The sequence below is a fragment of the Arachis hypogaea genome, chromosome 3 (genome assembly GCF_003086295.3).
Source record: "Arachis hypogaea cultivar Tifrunner chromosome 3, arahy.Tifrunner.gnm2.J5K5, whole genome shotgun sequence".
NCBI classification, from domain to species: Eukaryota; Viridiplantae; Streptophyta; class Magnoliopsida; order Fabales; family Fabaceae; genus Arachis; species Arachis hypogaea.
In genome coordinates this window covers 35453199-35471413 of record NC_092038.1, presented here as the reverse complement: position 1 = coordinate 35471413, position 18215 = coordinate 35453199, and the positions used below count along the sequence as shown (strand labels likewise).

General features: G+C 33.1%; 2 protein-coding genes across 4 annotated transcripts; both read right to left on the bottom strand.

Annotated features, from left to right (window-relative positions):
- Window positions 1-2067: 2067 nt before the first annotated feature.
- On the bottom strand, window positions 2068-5007 carry LOC112770239 (uncharacterized). The gene is made up of 6 exons (XM_025814634.3): window positions 4441-5007; window positions 3840-3921; window positions 3490-3698; window positions 3273-3403; window positions 2963-3078; window positions 2068-2570 (listed from the first exon to the last, which is right to left on the bottom strand). Exons 1-5 carry the CDS (start codon window positions 4869-4871, stop codon window positions 2987-2989), a joined length of 945 nt encoding a protein of 314 aa, XP_025670419.1. The 5' UTR covers window positions 4872-5007; the 3' UTR covers window positions 2068-2570; window positions 2963-2986.
- Window positions 5008-9755: 4748 nt separating this feature from the next.
- On the bottom strand, window positions 9756-17410 carry LOC112790265 (uncharacterized). Of its 3 annotated transcripts, XM_025832580.3 has the most exons (14): window positions 17088-17410; window positions 16627-16728; window positions 13787-14057; window positions 13130-13203; window positions 12774-12933; window positions 12638-12662; window positions 12453-12542; window positions 12066-12237; window positions 11846-11919; window positions 11539-11608; window positions 11061-11132; window positions 10845-10978; window positions 10392-10465; window positions 9756-10175 (listed from the first exon to the last, which is right to left on the bottom strand). In XM_025832580.3, the coding sequence occupies exons 3-14, from the start codon at window positions 13977-13979 to the stop codon at window positions 10120-10122; spliced, it is 1194 nt and encodes a 397-aa protein (XP_025688365.1). In that variant the 5' UTR covers window positions 13980-14057; window positions 16627-16728; window positions 17088-17410; the 3' UTR covers window positions 9756-10119. The 3 variants fall into 3 exon arrangements, with proteins under 3 accessions (XP_025688365.1, XP_025688367.1, XP_025688366.1); XM_025832582.3 differs by lacking the exon at window positions 11846-11919 and having other exon boundaries at window positions 12163-12237; XM_025832581.3 differs by lacking the exon at window positions 16627-16728.
- Between the last annotated feature and the right edge of the window lie 805 nt (window positions 17411-18215).

The following is an 18215-nucleotide window of genomic DNA, read 5'->3' as shown; positions in this document are numbered from 1 at the left end:
TTAAATTCTCCCTTCTCTCTCCTTTCTCTCTCTCCCCTTCTCTCTCTTCTTTTCCCCTCTTTCTCTCCTTTCTCCTTCTCTCCCCCTCTTCCTTCCCCTCTATCTTCTTCTCTTTCTCTCTCTCACTCTTTTCCCTCTATATCTCCTTTCCTTCTCTCTCTCTCTCTCTCTCTCTCTCTCTCTCTCTCTCCCTCTCTCTCCCCCTTCTCTCTCTTTCTCTCTCCCCCTCCCTTCCCTCCTTTCTTCCTCTCTCTCACTCTCTCTCCCCTTCCGCTCTTTCTCTCCTCCTCCTCTCTCTCCCCTCCCCTTTTTTTCTCTCTCCTTATTTTCCTCTCTCTTTTTTGCTCTCCTCCCTCTCTCTGTCTCTCTCTCCTTTTCTCCCCTCTGTCTCTTTCTCTCCCTCTCTTTGCCCTCTTTCTCTCCTTTCATTCTCTCTGTTTCTCTCTCTCCTCCACTTTCTCTCTCTAATCATCTCTCCCATTTCCCCTATCCCCTCCTCTATCTCCTCCTCCTTTCTTTCTCTCTCTCTCTCCTTTCTCTCCTCTCCTTCCCTCTCTCCCATATCTCTCTCCTTTCCGTTTCTCTCTCTCCCCCCTCTTTCTCCTTTCTCTCTTTCCCCTTTCCATCCTTTCTCTCCCCCTTCCCTCTCTTTTTCTCTATCTTTTTTTCCTTTTCTCTCTTTCTCTCTCTTTTCTTTCCTTCTTTTTCTCTCTTCCTCTTCCTTCTCTCTCTTTCTCCTCTTTTTTTTCTACTCTCTCTTTTCTCTGTCTCTCTCAAGCTTTTTCTCACTTCCTATCCCTCTCTTCTCTCTTTTCTCCTCTTTTCTTCAAAGCAAGAGAGAGAAAAAGAAGAAAAAAGAAAGAGAGGAGGATGATATAGAGAAAGAGAGAGAAAAGGGGGAGAGATGAGAAGAGAGAAGAAGGAGAAGAGAGAGAAGAAGAGAGCGAAAGAGGACAAAGAAAGAGAGGGAGAGAGGGGAAAGAGGAGGGAGAGAGATACAGAGAGAGAGAGAGGAGTAGAGAGGAGAGGGAATGAGAGAGGGAGAGGAGGGGAGAGAGAGTGAGAGAAGGATAGAGAGAAAAAAGAGGGAGGGAGAGAGAGAGATAGATAGATAGAGAGAAGGGGGAGAGAGAGAGAAAAGGAGGAGAGAGAAAAGAGGGGAGAGAGAGAAATGGGAGAGAGGGGAGAGCGAGAGAGGAAGACAAAGAGAAGGGAGAGGGAGAAAGAGGGGAAGGAGAGAGAGAGAAGGAAGAGAGGAGAGGAGGGGGAGAGAAAGGAGAGAGATGGAGACAAGGAGATAAGAAAAAATTACTCGTATCATTTAAAAAGAAAATTATTTACATTAGAAAAAATTATTTATAGAAAATGTTGAAAAGAGATAAGAAAGAAAAAGGAACAAAGCAATGGAGGGGATTTCATTATTTACAAATGTTACTCATTTAGAAAGAAAAAAATTTAATTTTTAGATTAAAAAATTCAATTTAACAAAAAAGGTTAAAAATTTAGGTTTTTGTATGTAAAAAAATTAATTTTTGTGTAAAAATCGATTTTTAATTGAAAAAATCAATTTTTTGGTATAAAAACCAGTTTTTTAGTAAAAACCGATTTTTTTTAGTATAAAATAAAAACCGATTTTTTTAATAACCGATTAAAAACCAATTTCAAATTTTACTAATCGATTAATAATCAGTTTTATCATATACAACCAATTTGATTAATTAACCAAAATTATATTTTTAATTAATCAAAAAATTGGTTTAATTTTTAGATTAACCAAAATATGAATACCCTACTTTACCCGCAATTTTTAGCTTTTCTCGTGAAAAGCTTTTACATTAATTTTATCTAAAACTCATAAATGAGTTTCTTAAAATAAAGTATTATAATTGTTAACACACTCCACGAGTTGTAATTAGAGGTACTATACGGCCATACGGGGATACGGCCGATCAGCTTTTTCAGGGCCACTTGGGGTATATCTATCTGGATTGCAGCTAGAGTAATTCTCTCTGCCAGTCCCAAACAAATTAAAATAAATAAACAAAAATAATGCTCTGGTTCTAGGCATTAAGCCACCGACTAAACGATCACTTATTATTGGGTATTTCCATCCATGTAGCAGCATCAGGGAACAAAAACCGTAGTTCACGGTAATGGTAAATCACGGACAGCGCACTAACTACGGATTAAAATGTACATACATAGATTCCCACAAAAAATGAAATGCTATCTACAGGACAACCCGCTTGAGGCACATCTTTCTTTAGTATACATTTCCTCGTGCAACTATACTTGAGAAATAAGAGGACATTCAAAACCCTATCAATATGGATCACAAATTCACAAGTAGTCTTGGTTTTTCCAAATCGTCCATTATTGCATAATCCTACCAAAGAGAAACCGTAGTAACAGATTACAAGTAGTAAACCATAGAAACTATACACTTCTCAAGGCTGATCTCATTTTCTACTGTCACACTTGCTCGAGCCATACCCACGGTCAGACTGGTAAAGCAATTTGGCTTAGAGGCTTGATCCGTCTCTGACAATATTCATTTTCAAGTTGTGCCGCTGAAATTTAAAAGAAAATAAAATATGATGGACCAATGTATAAACATGTCGAGAAGCTATGCTAATAGAACAAAATACACTTCTATCTGCTAGGTGTGTAACTGCTTATTGATGTTACAAGTTTGACTTTCCCATATTTGTGCCTCTATTTAAGAAGCATATATATACTTATCCAGGAACGCTGGTTGAAGGGGAATTATACGTACAGTACCAGAATAAAGGGAGTCATAAAAGAAATACGAGGAAATTAAACAGCAGCGTATTATTTAAGTAGATACAACTTTAATACAAATGATCCTCAAAGTATCTAATTAAGAATATGCCATCAATACTTACAGTTGTCCTATGTAAAACCTAAATTTATTAAAGCCAAACTCGCATTGAAGTCATACCTTGTCTTCCGAAAGGTTTTGAGGCTAGTTGACACTGTACTGAGGAGTATATCCTGTTAGCGTTATGAGAGCATGATCATCAACAGTACCACAAGGCAGGCCCCCATGATGGATACCTGCATTAAGTGATTAACAAAATTAACATAATGAAGATTCAACCGAAATTAGTGCATAAACAGACCACAATTTAGACTTGGTAATTGGTATATTGGAAAATCCACTACTCAATAGCAAATGCAGATGAAGTATATATATATATATATATATATATATATATATATATTAGAATTTGAAAATAGCAGCTAAGTACCAGGCAGTAATAACAGTGAAGTAGTTTGGTGTAGTGTTTCACCGGATGTGTTTGTTGGCAAAATCTTAGCTGAAGCACGGTACTCTCTGGAAGAACTAGAAGTTGAAGCGCTTTCCTTGAACTTCTCATGTCTACAAGGTCGAAATGTTCAAAATAAGATGGCATTAAAAATAACCAACACTAAAACTAACAGAAATTGTACACGAACGGCATATACATTTGATCTTTGGACGAAGAATTTAGATTATTGCATTTCATAATAGGTTTATATTTTTTACGTCCTCTTCCTTTAAAAATTCTTAAAGTCTGATTATTCTGATTTCCATAATTGTCAAGGGATCCAAATTGGTTCGTCTTCATGTATCTCTGGCCCTTGGTTTGGTTCTTCCTTTGTTGTTGATCATTACTCTTCGGAGGACTATTATCCTGAAATTAAAATATTGTAACTAGCACCGTTCATCATCACAGTCAGGCAATAAAGTATCAGAAAATGTAAAACATTTAGTATGTAGCATGTAACAGAATTTCAAACGAAGATGCAGTAAACTATTATCAATAGTTCCTCACTTTCATGTCTTCAAACTTGTCATGCTTCCACCTCGGTTCATCTGTGCAGTTGGCCCACAATTTCATTCCAGTGACAATGCCCCTGGATGACAGCAATTATTCAAGGGGAATCCATGAACATACATATGGCACACTAAATACCTTTAATGTACCAAAATTAATGCACAATGTAGAACTATGAATTTGGCTATTGTTTTACGGAGAACTGCTCAATGTTAGGCACTGAAAAGATATAATACAAATATATAATTAAATGTTAATGTAACAATATGAGAAAGAAGTTAAGTAGAATTAACATAGCTCTATTACATCTAATGCCATTCCCTACTAGTAGATCTAAACCATAATCAAAATGCATTCAAAACAATAATTAGCGTTTCTCTTTAAAGAAATCAAGAAAGAATTGAATTCGGTGGAAGAATCTTTGAAATTCTTAACAAGTTACAGAAACCTTTAAAAGCATGAATGGAAGCATGTGTAAGCATTTGTTTTAAAACTTGGAAGCACGAAATCAAGCAGGTAATTTCAGTAAACATCAGATCGAGCTTGAATTCAGAGTGAAACGGTACAAACAAATTAAAGTATTTGATGGCAAAAATACCTGCGCGTGCGGTAGCGGCGGCGGGGACTTAGAAAGCGATCGTCGTGCATGTAGAACGAACCATGCGTAGGCACGTAAGCGTCGTCGCGAACAGTAGTCTCCTTCTCTTTCTTCTTAGTCACACGATGCAGAGTTTCTTGAAGCTCTTCTTCATCTCCTTGGCTCATTTCTTCGAGCTCTTCTTCGAAAACAACCTTCTCTCCAAGTTCTTGGTACCAATCCGGTGAACCTTCGCCGCCGCCGTCAGATTCATTTGGAGGATGAAGTTGAGCAAAGCACGGCCGGCACTTTTCTGTGAGCCCATCGTGGCTGTATTCTTGGTCTTCATCGTCACTTGCTTCAATCCTCCGTGCCATCCACCACGGCGCTGAGACTCCATCGGCGTCGCTCTCATACTCAATCGATTTGGTTTGCTCTGAATCGTCCGCCATAGATCACAGAATGTTTGTGAGTAGGAGGTTATAGCAGTAGTACGATTTAGGAACAGAGGAAGCGAAGAGGAGCGGATTAGAAACGTGTGAGAGGGAGAAAGGGAGTGTTGGCGCTGAATGGAGGGAAAACAGAATGTTAGTTGAGCCCGTTGGTTGTGGCCCGCGCTATAACTGATCTGAAAATTAAATGGGTCCCGCTCTATTTTTCTACGAAAATTTGTTTTAAAAGAACCTTAAGGAGATTAATTATTAAAACTTAAAAGAGATATTTTTTTATCAAAATTATTAAAACAAATTAATCAACAAAATGAATAATATTTTACATTTAATTTTTTATGAAAAAAGTCTAAGTAAGTTAAGTAATAAGATTTTATACTTTCATTTTGAGTAAATGTCCAATTTAATTTTCAAAATTTAAAATACGCATCAATTAAATTTTTTACTTTTGTAAATAATTAACCACGTCTTTTATGTTAGAAAATGTGAATCGTCATTTATTGTTGAATAAACTGCCATCTTAACAGTACTAGTATATTGTTAAGTGCTAACTTGTGATTATAACTATACGCTACGCTAAAGCGGAAAAAGATTGAACATGGGTCAAATTGGTATCCAAATTTATTTTCTAATGTCCAAATCAATCCATATTGAATTATAAAACTCTAACTCCCACCCTAATTTTCATTTCTTTTCTCCGGTTCTTTGTCTTTTTCTTTTAGGGTTAAATACTTTTTTCGTCTCTAATATCTAAGACTAAAATCAAAATTATTTCCAACCCTTTTTTGTTTTTAAAATCATCATCAACGTTACAAAACGTTATAAAATCGTCCTCATAGAATAGACCACTTCTTGTGCGACTAAGATATTATCCGTATTGATCCTTTCTGAGATAAAGCTTGCTTGAGTATTAGACACGATGACCCCTAGGTAAGTTCGGCTTAATCCTTTCAGCTATCACCTTGAGAATGATCTTATAGCAAATGTTACAAAGGCTGATTGGTCTGAATTGAACAAAGTTTTCCGAAAAAGGGACTTTAGGGATGATAGAAATAAGGATTTGGTTCACTCTAACAATATTTTCTAGATTCCTAAAAATTATTTGAATCCACCTCACTAGGAATTCGGCCATAGTATCCTAGCAATATTGAAAGAATTTTGCTGGAAGTCCATCACTTCCGAGAGCCTTCTAACTATCCATATTGAAACTGCGTGCTTGACTTCCTAAAAAGTGATATTCTTGTTTAGGTAGAAAAAGTCATTTTCGACCACTCTAAAAAATTTACCTGCAATAGAAAAATTACAAAACACCAAAGAATAATTATCAAGAGCATATACAAATTTTAAAAAGGATACACCAAGGTGATTAAACTCTTCCATATCATTAACCCATTCTCCTTTATTGTTTTTGAGCGAAGCGACATAGTTCCTTCGTCTTCTTCCATTTGCTTTTTGCTTAAAATATTTAGAGTTTTTGTCTTTAAAATTAATGATATTACATCTAAACATTTACATTTAATAGCTCTCTTCTTAAACAACAATCCTTTCATATTCTCTCCAAAGGTCATTATGGAGTTTTCCTAGAAACAAATTATTATTAAAAGAGAGACTTTGGTTAATGCCATTAAGTCTGAGGAGGATTTTTTGCTTTTTCCTAAAGATGTGATAAAAAAAAATTTTCCTCTTTCTTCTCTTCATCTTTTAGTTTATTTTTTTTTCATCATCATCACCATCTTCTTCTTCTTTTTTCTTATTCATTTTTTTCTTTTTGTTTTACCTTCTTAAATTTCTTCTTACTTTACTCTCTTAACAAGAATAAAAATAAAAAAATCAAACAAAGAAGAAGAAGAAGAAACACATAATGCTGCAAAATTACCTAAAAGAGAATGAACTTACATTCATTTAACTAAAAGAAAGAAAGAAATAAGGAAAAGAAGAAGAAGGAAAAAAATGCAACATTAAAAGAAATATTTTTTTTTTGTACAAAAATATTATTTGTACACTAAAATCAGCCACCAATATATTTATGTGTAAATACATGTGTGCTTTAATTTATTTTTAATGTATATTTGTATTCCAGATGTATTTTATACTGGTAGCTGACTTTGTTGGTTGATTTTAGTGTACACGTAGTATAACTCATTTCTGTATTTGCAGCAAATTTGTGTGTAAAACGAAGATATTTGGGTGTAACAAGAAGATATTTGGATGTAAAACGAAGATATTTTGGTGTATTTTTATTCTGATAAGTTCTACATAATTCAGAACTCTTCATCTTCCTCCTCCTCATCTTCTGCTGTTGCTTCTTTTTTTTTCATCATCATCATCATCTTCTTCTTTTTTTCTTATTCATCTTTTTCTTTTTGTTTTACCTTCTCAAATTTCTTCTTGTTTTACTCTCTTAACAAGAATAAAAATAAAAAAATCAAACAAAGAAAAAGAAGAAGAAACACATAATGCTGCAAAATTACTTGAAAGAGAATGAACTTATATTCATTTAACTAAAAGAAAGAAAGAAATAAGGAAAAGAAGAATAAGAAAAAATGCAGCATTAGAGGAAATATTTTTTGTACAAAAATATTATTAGTACACTAAAATCAGTCACCAATGTATTTGTGTGTAAATACATGTGTGCTTTAATTTATTTTCAATGTATATTTGTATTCCAGTATGTATTATATACTGGTAGCTGACTTTATTGGCTGATTTTAGTGTACACGTAGCATAACTCATTTCTGTATTTGCAGCAAATTTGGGTGTAACAAGAAGATATTTGGGTGTAAAACGAAGATATTTGAGTGTATTTTTATTCTGATAAGTTCTGCATAATTCAAAACTCTTCCTCTTCCTCCTCCTCATCTTCTGCTACTTCTTTTTTTTTCATCATCATCACCATCTTTTTCTTCTTTTTCTCTTATTCATTTTTTTCTTTTTGTACCTTATCAAGTTTTTTCTTGTTTACTCTCTTAACAAAAATAAAAATAAAAAATAAAAAAAAAGAAGAAGAAACACATAATGCTGCAAAATTACTTGGAAGAGGATGAACTTACATTCATTTAACTAAAAAAAAGAAAGAAATAAGAAAAAAGAAGAAAAAAATGTAGCATTAGAAGAAATATTTTTTTGTACAAAAATACTTTTTGTACACTAAAATCAGCCACCAATATATTTGTGTATAAATATATGTGTGTTTAATTTATTTTCAATGTATTATTTGTATTCCAGTATGTATTTTATATTGGTGGCTGACTTTGGTGGTTAATTTTAATGTACATGTAGCATAACTCATTTCTGTATTTGCAGTAAATTTGGGTGTAAAATGAAGATATTTGGATGTATTTTTATTCTGATAAGTTCTACATAATTCAGAACTCTTCATCTTCTTCCTCCTCATCTTCTGCTGTTCTTATTCATCTTCTTATTTCATATTCTCATAATTTTTTTTGGAAGAAAAAAATCAAATAAAGAAGAAAAAATACATAATGTTACAAAATCAAAAGAAGAAGGAGGAGAAACATGACGATGAAGATGAAACACGCGAAGAAAAATGAGGAGAAACACAAAAAAAAGGAGAAGAAGAAGGAAGAAGAGGCGGAGGAGTAGAAACGCGAAGAAAAAATGACAGTTATGATTTTCATCGATGAAGAAGAAGAAGAGTCGTTCTTAATAGTGATGGAGCACTTTGGAAACGTGATGCGCGTGTTAACACTTTTGTGAGTGAGCGTAGCTTCTATTGGATTTGGTCCAACTTGTAAGACTTGTAAGTCAAAAAAACTTGCATATGTAGCATGACTGTTAACAATATTCTTGTAGACAACTTGGTTATTCTTGTCACGTCGTATGTTATTGTCTATCCCATCACCTAACGTCCAACCACCTTACATTAGGAAGGTTGAATTCGGAAGGTTGAGTTCGAACACACAGTAGAACTAAAGGATTTTAGGTTTGACATTACCTTATTCTCTGCATTTATTGAATGGTAGAGGCTTGAGACACATAATTTTCACTATCCGTGGGACGGGTTACCATCATACTCCAGAATGCACACAGATGATGACTCGTTTGGAAGTTGTATTAGAGATTTTCATCAGCACCATGGGCACCCCACCTGGCAGTGGGTTGAGAACTTGTGGTGACAGGTCTCCACTTCAGCCAGAATTTTGACTTGAAGATGACTTGGCTTGAAAACAAGGTCACACATATTCTGTTAGGGACAGATTTAGATACTTTCCGCCAGTATGTCTGGTGTTGCTTGTTGATGTTAATTTGGAGGTATTTGTTTACGGACAAGTCAGTCAACCTTGTTCCTATCAAATGGTTGTCGACTTTGAAAATTTTGATAGTTGCAGATAATTATCTTAGAAATCTGTTTTGCTGTCGCACACCTACCATCATTCTGCAGCTCTACTCGGCGTGATGTGACGGACATTACCAGGTGCATATTGTCAGTGGTGTCATGGATTTACCACAAGTTTCCGTACTTCTATCCGACTGGCAATGATGTACTCAGATTTCTGTTTCTTCAAGATAATTAATGTTTATTATTTATTGTTGTTTACTATTTACAATACTAAGTACTAAACATAATTTTTCTTCCATGAATAGATTGGTGGGACTAGGACAGCAGACTAGAGACCACCATCACGGTAGAGGACTACGACTGCGACACAGGCTTTGGCAAGCTACAGTATCTTCAGTTGTCTCAAGCTTTGGCAAGGGCAACGCAGTGCTATCTGCGACATCGATAAATATAAATTAGAGTTCACAGGCTTTGTTTACAACAGAAAACAACCCAAAGGCACCCCCTTTTTTTTGACGAAAAAGATAGAGAACATGCCCCTAGTGCAATCAGCGCCAAACTCGTTCTATCATAGTTAACAACACAAGTTATGAATATGAAAAACTTTAATTAACATCTATTAATGATACTAAAGTACAAACTAAGCTTCCTCATTGGTACATGTACAAGTTTATAGTGTTTCTTTCTTTTTCCCAAACTCTGTATTTTCATGTAAAATGGAACAAATCCAATCCGTATATGTGCATTGTGCCAGAACCATTCTTTCCGTCTCCCCCTGCGAACCATTTCTTCGACTTGAGAGTGTCCTGGTCCAGGATGTTTAAACTGAAATGCTTTCTCATATCTTGCAGAGTTGAAGAAGCTCACTACATGTGCAGCAGAGATATGAAACAATCTGAAGATCTTAATCCCCAACAAAAATACTAAAACTAGAATATGTTTGAGAAGTTTTCAGGTAGAACCAGCATGTCTATTCTTCCATAAGATTGGAGCCACCAGTATCCACACTGAAAAGAGATAAACTTCGATTAATTGCTTCTTAATTGCTTAATAGTTATATAGAAAGGGTAATAAACTCTCTCTCTCTCTCTCTCACTCTCTCTCTCTCTCTCTCTCTCTCTCTCTCTCTCTCTGATTTTTAAATGTCAGTGTCTTCATTATGCTTAGAATATAAAAAAGTCAACTGTTCATGTTGGACTTCAGTTTACCAAAAAGATACTTACGATAAACACACACAGCCAACCACTCATTTATAATTCTGACCCATGTGCTGGTCCAGCCCACATCAATTGTCCACCTGCAGAAGAATAAAAAGGTTGGATGTCTTACTTCTGCAAAAATTTTGAGTGACCGAAAGAGATTTGTACCATTATCAGTGTTTTACACTAAATAATGATGATGACGATGATTGTGATGGTACTGACTTCTGACTACTATTAATAAAGCACTAGGATTCATAATTATATAAAGTAAAACAGAACTGAAACTTCATGGGAACCAAATTTGTTGAGTCCGGGCATTTGGATTCGAATATGACTATTAGAAATGCATTTTCTTTGTTTTCCCTTTTCTTAAAATTTTCTGTTGAGGGATAAAGCACAAAAAGAAAGCTCAGTGAAATACTGAAATGCAGATAAAATGAAATGAGCCAAATACAGTAGGGTTGGGGAGCATACTTTCTCATAGAATGATGGCTATTCCATCCAATCAATAGCATAGCAAAGTACATTGCTCCTGTGGCAAAAACAAAATGGAAGAAGCCATAGCCATATGGAACATCATCCTCTGCTGGCGTATCATCCTTCCTGAACTGCATGGATCTTTCAGATAAGTCTTGGGGAACCTAATACTGAAGTTCAAAGTCAAGTAGTCAACTGAGTTTTTTAACCAACCTGGAAGCATTTGGAATCTATGCCTGTTGAAAATGTTGCAATAACGATTGCCAGTATTGCCACAACAAAGCTCTGCCAACAATAGCCATCGTCAAAAGTAAATTACCGGTTAAGTAATTGAGATAATCACATAATGAATTTTTTCAAAGATTTATAAATTAAAAGTGCCTAAGTTTCATAAACAAGATATGATGAATCAAAATCAAAATCAAAAGATATTTTTATTATAGAGTGCTTAAAGATTTTCATGAATAGACAAGAAACATAGAGTCATATTTTTGGCTGCCATTATGAGTTTGTCCTTGTATATTTTGAATGGATACAGAATGATGACACCAATAATGAACAGATTATCTAGGACAGAGACTCAGGATCAAATACACAATAGACCTATATATATGTTAGTTTACAGCTACCAAGTTTAAAGAGCAGTTCTATGACAATTCAAATTTGAGTTAAACAAAGAGATCTATATTACAATGATGCTAAGCCAGTCTGTTTTGGTGGCAGAGTCCGACTTCCTGATGCAGTTTTCCCCAGTTGGTTCACTGCATACAAAATATATACCAAAGCTCAGATTCACTAGAAATGAAAAGCGAGAAGCAAAGAGTTGCAGAAAGCAATAAATGAACAGAAATCAAAACAAGACACAGACGCCTGTCTCGTCAGTTTGTTTTACACCCATACTTCATATGGGAGATAATATATACAATAAAGTGCTAAACAATCATTGGACAATAATATCAATGCAAGTCCAGCGTGGAGGCAAAGATTGGTAGCCCTGCCTTCTAATAGCACACCAGCAAAGGAAGACAACATAAAGCCCCATCAGCCCAGGAGTTAGAATGCCGGCATTCACCTATTGTAGAAATTCCACATCAAGTCAATAATAATAATAATAATAATAATAATAATAATAATAATAATAACAGCAGATAAAATTCCACATCACAATACTTTGTAAGGTGAACGCAAGCAAAAGACATGGCAAAAGATATAACTTACTTTTGGGTGCAGAGACACGCTTGTCATGAGCTGGAGAAGTACCAGTGACCATGTAATGAAAAAAATATTAAGGAGACAAGATGGCTTCGGTGCATACCAAATGTACATCAAAATGATTCCCACCAAACATACAACATATGCGGTCGTTGCAAAGAACATCACATGGATTTGGCTGCAAGGAAATTGATCAATGCATATTTACAAAATATATGATAAAAATATTATTCCTGATATCAATTATATAATAAATTCATCATCTTCGCATCATATCAAAGCTTAACAAAACTTTATATGAAACAAATCAATTATAAAAATTTACATAGCTATAAATATATCAAACAAATTGTTAGTTCCAATTAGTTCTTTTATATACTGAGGAGATCTTACCATCTTGCTGCGTACTTTTCAGATTCACAGCATTCATTGAGCCATGTAATGAACCGGATTATGCTTACTAATTGAATTAGGAGAAAAACCCTGAAAAAGATATAGAAAACATTTTAAAATATCAGAGTTTAGTTTCTGAAAAGAAATGACATGTAAAAATCATTTAAAATATCTGAAGACTATACCCGGCACCGAAATGGGCAACCTCCCCTGCGGAAAAATAATTATGTCAGACATGATGACAAGGTTATACTAGCAGCATATACTACCAGAAAGGATTATTAATACTATAAGGCTTGTTGAAAGAAAAAGTTTACTAACCGTAAATCTGAATAAATTCAGAAGGGAGTAAAAATGGGATGACAGTCATGGCGATCCAGAGAACAATCTTGACAGACCACCATCCAGAGTGCCATGTATCTCTAGTTACGTTCAGTTTAGAAGTGCCAGCAGTTGACAAAAACATGATTATGTAAAATATCTGATCTCAGGTTAAGGTTCAGCTTAAATATTCGGGTAAGTGATGACTCAGCTATGATGTAATGTAGTACTTTCATTAAAGAGCAATCATGTACCCCTCTCTCTCTCTCTCGAGCATAAAAGAATATATACTACTGATTATCATGCTTTGCTTAATCCTTCAGCAACAATGTTTCATGCATATAATCGAAGGATACAAAGCAACCCAAACTCACACGTAGAACTCCTTCAGCACCCAAACAGTCTTTCCCACCATTGCAACCTTTTAATCCTGCAGGATCAATATATTAGATTTAACGTTCACTGAAAAATCTTCTAAATTTGAGGGAACATGAACTTGGTCGTTCAATATATGTATATGGCAGTGCCTGTAGCAATTTCTATTGACTGAATTAAAGAATTGCTAAACACCTTTGAAGTTCGACTTAAAAGGAGGATTGAAATTTAGAATTAAAAAGCTTCCTTGTCCACATTGTAAATCAAACCACCTCAAAAAAGATGCTCACCATGTGTATACATTTTCGACTTCTCATTGCAAACATCAGAATATCATAACATCTAATTCATACTTTGATGGGACATGATCAGATTTCAAACCAAACATTGTGAACCATAGGGTCTAGTATTCAGTATCAATAAATAAATTAATTAAATAGATAAATTTTATATACTTTAAAAAAATGCAAATGGCATAGACAGGACTGGTATGCCGTGCCAATAAATAAATAAATTCAATAGGTATACTTTATTAAAAATTACAATGGCATAGACATGTGTATGAAAGAAGCAGCAGAAAACTAAAATTGGCAACAGGATGTGAAAGCCCATCAATGTAAGGGTTTAAGCAATCTTACTCTCCATTTCTGTTAGAGCACCACGACCATAATCACGGGCAGCCCATGCCAACAGATTGGCCACTAGAAAGAACAAGGCATAAACATATCTTGCCATCCAAGGATTGGATGCATTTCGGAACTGGCTGAACCATGAAGAATCCTTGGATATGATACACCTCTCGTTACCATTGTTGCTTTGCCCAGTTTCCATCTGCACTTCAATACAGCATGAATGGCGCACGTATAGGAAATATATGTTATTCCATTGAGATTATCTATTCTGTTCCCCCTGTAACGTAAAGCAGAAAAAGACTAGTGTTTGTTAGAGTGATTCATTACCGTTAGCTAAACCTCAAATTAAAGAGAACAGCTACAGTTTGAATGTTGGTGAGATTTGGGCAACATTCTTTGTCCTTTACTAATGGATTTTGTCCTCACGTAACTGAAGAATAGTAGTTACTCACTGTTTTTTCCCACTATTTGGTATCGATAGTTATTTCACTTTAATTTGTCCTAACCGTCGCACATTTTTGCCAACTATTACCTAACAATCATCGTAGAATAAATTTTGACTCCAACAATTGAAGGGGTATGCAAAATGAGTACAAATCAGCACAATTCGCATCTCTTTAGCGCTCAACAATAAAGAAGTCAATTGCGATTCTCTCGCTATTCTAAGAAATAATGATAACCCAATTGCAATTGGACAATCATGCTTCCACTTGACAAGATAATCTAATATTTGCCCCAAAAAACATAATAAAATTTATGGGTTTTGGTAGGAAGTACTTCTGAAAGATAATTTAATTCTTACTACCACGCTTCCACTTAATAAGATGACCTACTATTTGCCTTAGAAAGTATAACAATAATTTACCCGAGTTTTTGTTAACAGGCATAGTAGGACATTAGATAAAGAAATATGATATGTTGTATCAAGTTAAAAAAGAAAAAAAAAAAAGAAAGAAAGAAGAGAAGAAAATGTACTGATAAACAAACTTTAAAAGTTCCTTTTTTCTAAAAAACATATTTTTAATTTCTTAACAACTGACTTTAAAACATGATTAGCTAAAATCAGAATAACCTGATTCTATTCACGCGGAAAAAATTCATCTCTTTAAACCTTTTTTTTTTTAATACTAAATGATATTAGACATTATTTTAGAAATTTACACAAATAGACATGTCCTATCTTTTGAATAATGAGTTTATCAATTAAAAAATTTTACTGAAAAAGCTACAAAATAAATTTATAATACATTTAATATATATTTAAGAAAAGTAAAATAAAACTTTCTAACAATAAGAACCCATAAATAAAGCCTCAAATAAACGGCAGTGACCTCATACTTCCATGAGTTCCATCCCCACCCATTTCTATACAATGGTAAAACATTACCTATAAAACGAACTGATCTAAATAATAAAAAAATTGAGTAAAATATCTTTTTGACGTAATAATAAATGATTAAATATTTATGTAAATTTTTTATAAATTAACCATATCTACAAATTAAATTTTGATAAGATCAAACCTAAATTAATGTGTAATTATTCAAATCAGTCCCTAAAATTTTAAAAGTAGATATTTTAGTTTTTAAAAAAAATTAATACAAAGATTAATCCTTAAGATTTTACTCGGGCAAACAAAAGTCAGTCCCCAAAAAATTTTAAAAGTAGACATTTTAGTCCGCAAAAAAAATTAATAGACAGATCAATTTCTAACATTTTTTTCCGTCAGACATAATAATTCTCCATCTAAAAAAAGTAAAATAAAATTATTATTATTATTATTACTATTATTATTATTATTATTATTAATTGCACAATAATATTTTTATATTTTTTGAACAAAATAATGATAAATTTATTCATTAGATTCTTATGTATGTATTTATAATATAAAAAGTATATATATAGTCACTCAATATAATAATAATAATAATAATAATAATAATAATAATAATAATAATAATAATAAAAAAATTATTAGAGATTAATTTATAAAAAATTTAAGGTTGAAACCATTTGATATTTTTGTATTTAATATAATCAAAAGATGTCCTATTTTAAAAAGAGAAGTGCTAGAAAACTAATAAATTTTGTATTTTATAGTTATTAATTAGCCATCATTAATATTTTTAATGGTGTGAGCAGTTATTAAATGTATGTATTTATTCCTTATTATTATCTGTTTTACAAATCAAATCTATCTAATTTTTTATGATATATAGAGTTTAATTTTAATTAACGAACAAATTACACAATCATCTAATTATATCCAATTTTTTAAATAATTATCTGTGCCGTCATGTGAAAGGTATGTAGTATTACGTCATTAAAGGTACATGTAAAATTATTTTACAGGTATTAAAATTAAATTCATATTATTATATATAAAAATATAGAAATTAAATAATTCTTGGGAGTACGAATTTTATGCTCTTTCCAAGTTCTGTTTATATGAACAGAATATAGTACAAGCAATAGCATTGCACAACTTGAAGGGCTGTTTTAAGGAATGCGTTAATGGTCAGAACTCAGAAAATTCAAAACCTGATAGTCTCTACTTTCTAGTTTCTACACGGGAGAAAAAAGGAACCAAGAAAAAAAAAAGCTTATTACGTCATTTATCACGCGAGTAGTCAGCCAGAATATTTTTAAAAAATAAATGATTTAGTTAAAAACTTAAAATATTTCTATTAAATAAATAACCAGAGAATTTTGGTTACAAAAGAAGTGAAAAATTGTCGTTTATCTGTTAAAAAAGCACACATTTGATGAATTTTCAGTCCAAGAGCATTTTTCAATTATATTTGAAATAGTTGAGTGTAGTGGAGTGATTCGTTTTCCTTTACCTCGAAGTAAGCGTCTAAACTTTGCTTTCTTCCTTTCCTAATTTTCTCGGCGAAGAAACATCAAAACCATATCGATCATTCATTCATGTGGATTCAGCATTTCTATCCAGGAAATCAAAGAAAATGTATATCATCGACTAAACCTAGCTAATTCATAATCTTAATAAGAGAATGCAGAAAACTGAAGTGAAATTAAAATCAACGAAATGAACACACGAATCAGCCAAAATGCAGCTGCAAGAGTACAAACAGTCAAACAGAGTCTTCAAAATCTTGCATCAATATATAATTTAACATTCACAGACCGCTAAGAATGAAAGATATTCGGAACAAAAATTGTTAATGCGCAAGTTCAGATGGAAATGTAAGGCATGCAAGTAGCTGAATTGAGAAATGAGAAATTGAGAATCGCTTATCTTAACGTAAATGCGAAGAATAATTGAAGAAATGCTATTGAATACCTGAACTGAACTGAGCTGAAAGCAATGGCGAAGAAGACGACGCAGATCTACGAGCTGCCAAAACACACCAGTTGAATCAGTGTTTCCAATTGGAGAGAGGCTTTCATTCTCTTTCTATTTTCAATGTTTCTTTCTCTTTTTGGAGAAAAACACAAATAAACGAAAAAGAAAAAAAAAATGACGGAATGAGATCGGGTTGGTGCTTTTGGCCGAGAGAGAGAGAGAGAGTTTTTGGTTTGGTAGTTTTTATTTGCTTTTCCTTTTGTTTATTTCCCGCCGTAGCCGTAAGCTTCCTCCACTTGCTTTCCGCTCTAGACCAGTGTAGTACTCTTCCTTCCTCTCAAGCTATTTATTTAGGAGAAAAGGTCCAAGGATAAAGAAAATTTTACTGATTTTTGTCATCACTTTTGGGGATTTTTTATTTTAATAAATTAAATAAATATTTTATTTATTAAAATAAATAAGAGCAATGCTAAGAGGCCAACAATTTTTGTGATTGTTAGCCATCAACTAGCCATCAATGATGATTTGATGGTGTGAGATTGGTATGAGATTTTATCCAATGGCTCACCTTTCTCTGTTCGTTACATGTTGGTCAAAATTCAATAAAACTACTGGCTCTCTAGACTTTTCCAATAAATAATTTTAAAAATTATTACAAAATATGTCAGCTTTTCTCATCTTACTTTTGATTATAAATTTAATTTTTTTAGTTTAAGTAAGTGTCGGAGGTTCGAATTTCGTCTTGTGCATGCGATACCCCATTAACCGGTAATAAATTCTTAAATAGAGTTTCGATTCGCGATGGATTAGTCTTTGACCTGTCGAGTTGAAGAAAAAAAAAAGATAAATATCTATTGTGTTAAACTATAAATTAAAAAGAGGCACAATATTCAATTATTAAAAATTTTAACAAGAAAAAATAAAAATAAAATTGTCTTTTTTTTTAATCTACATAAATGTATTGTAATATAATGATTTTTTTTTTGAAGAATTAATCTAAACACTTTTAGTGTGTAAAAATATCTATAAATAAAAAACTTTCTTCTTGACATCTTTCTCTTAAATTTGAAGAATTCGCACAATCAAACCCAAAACATCTATAAAAATAGACGATTACATTATAAA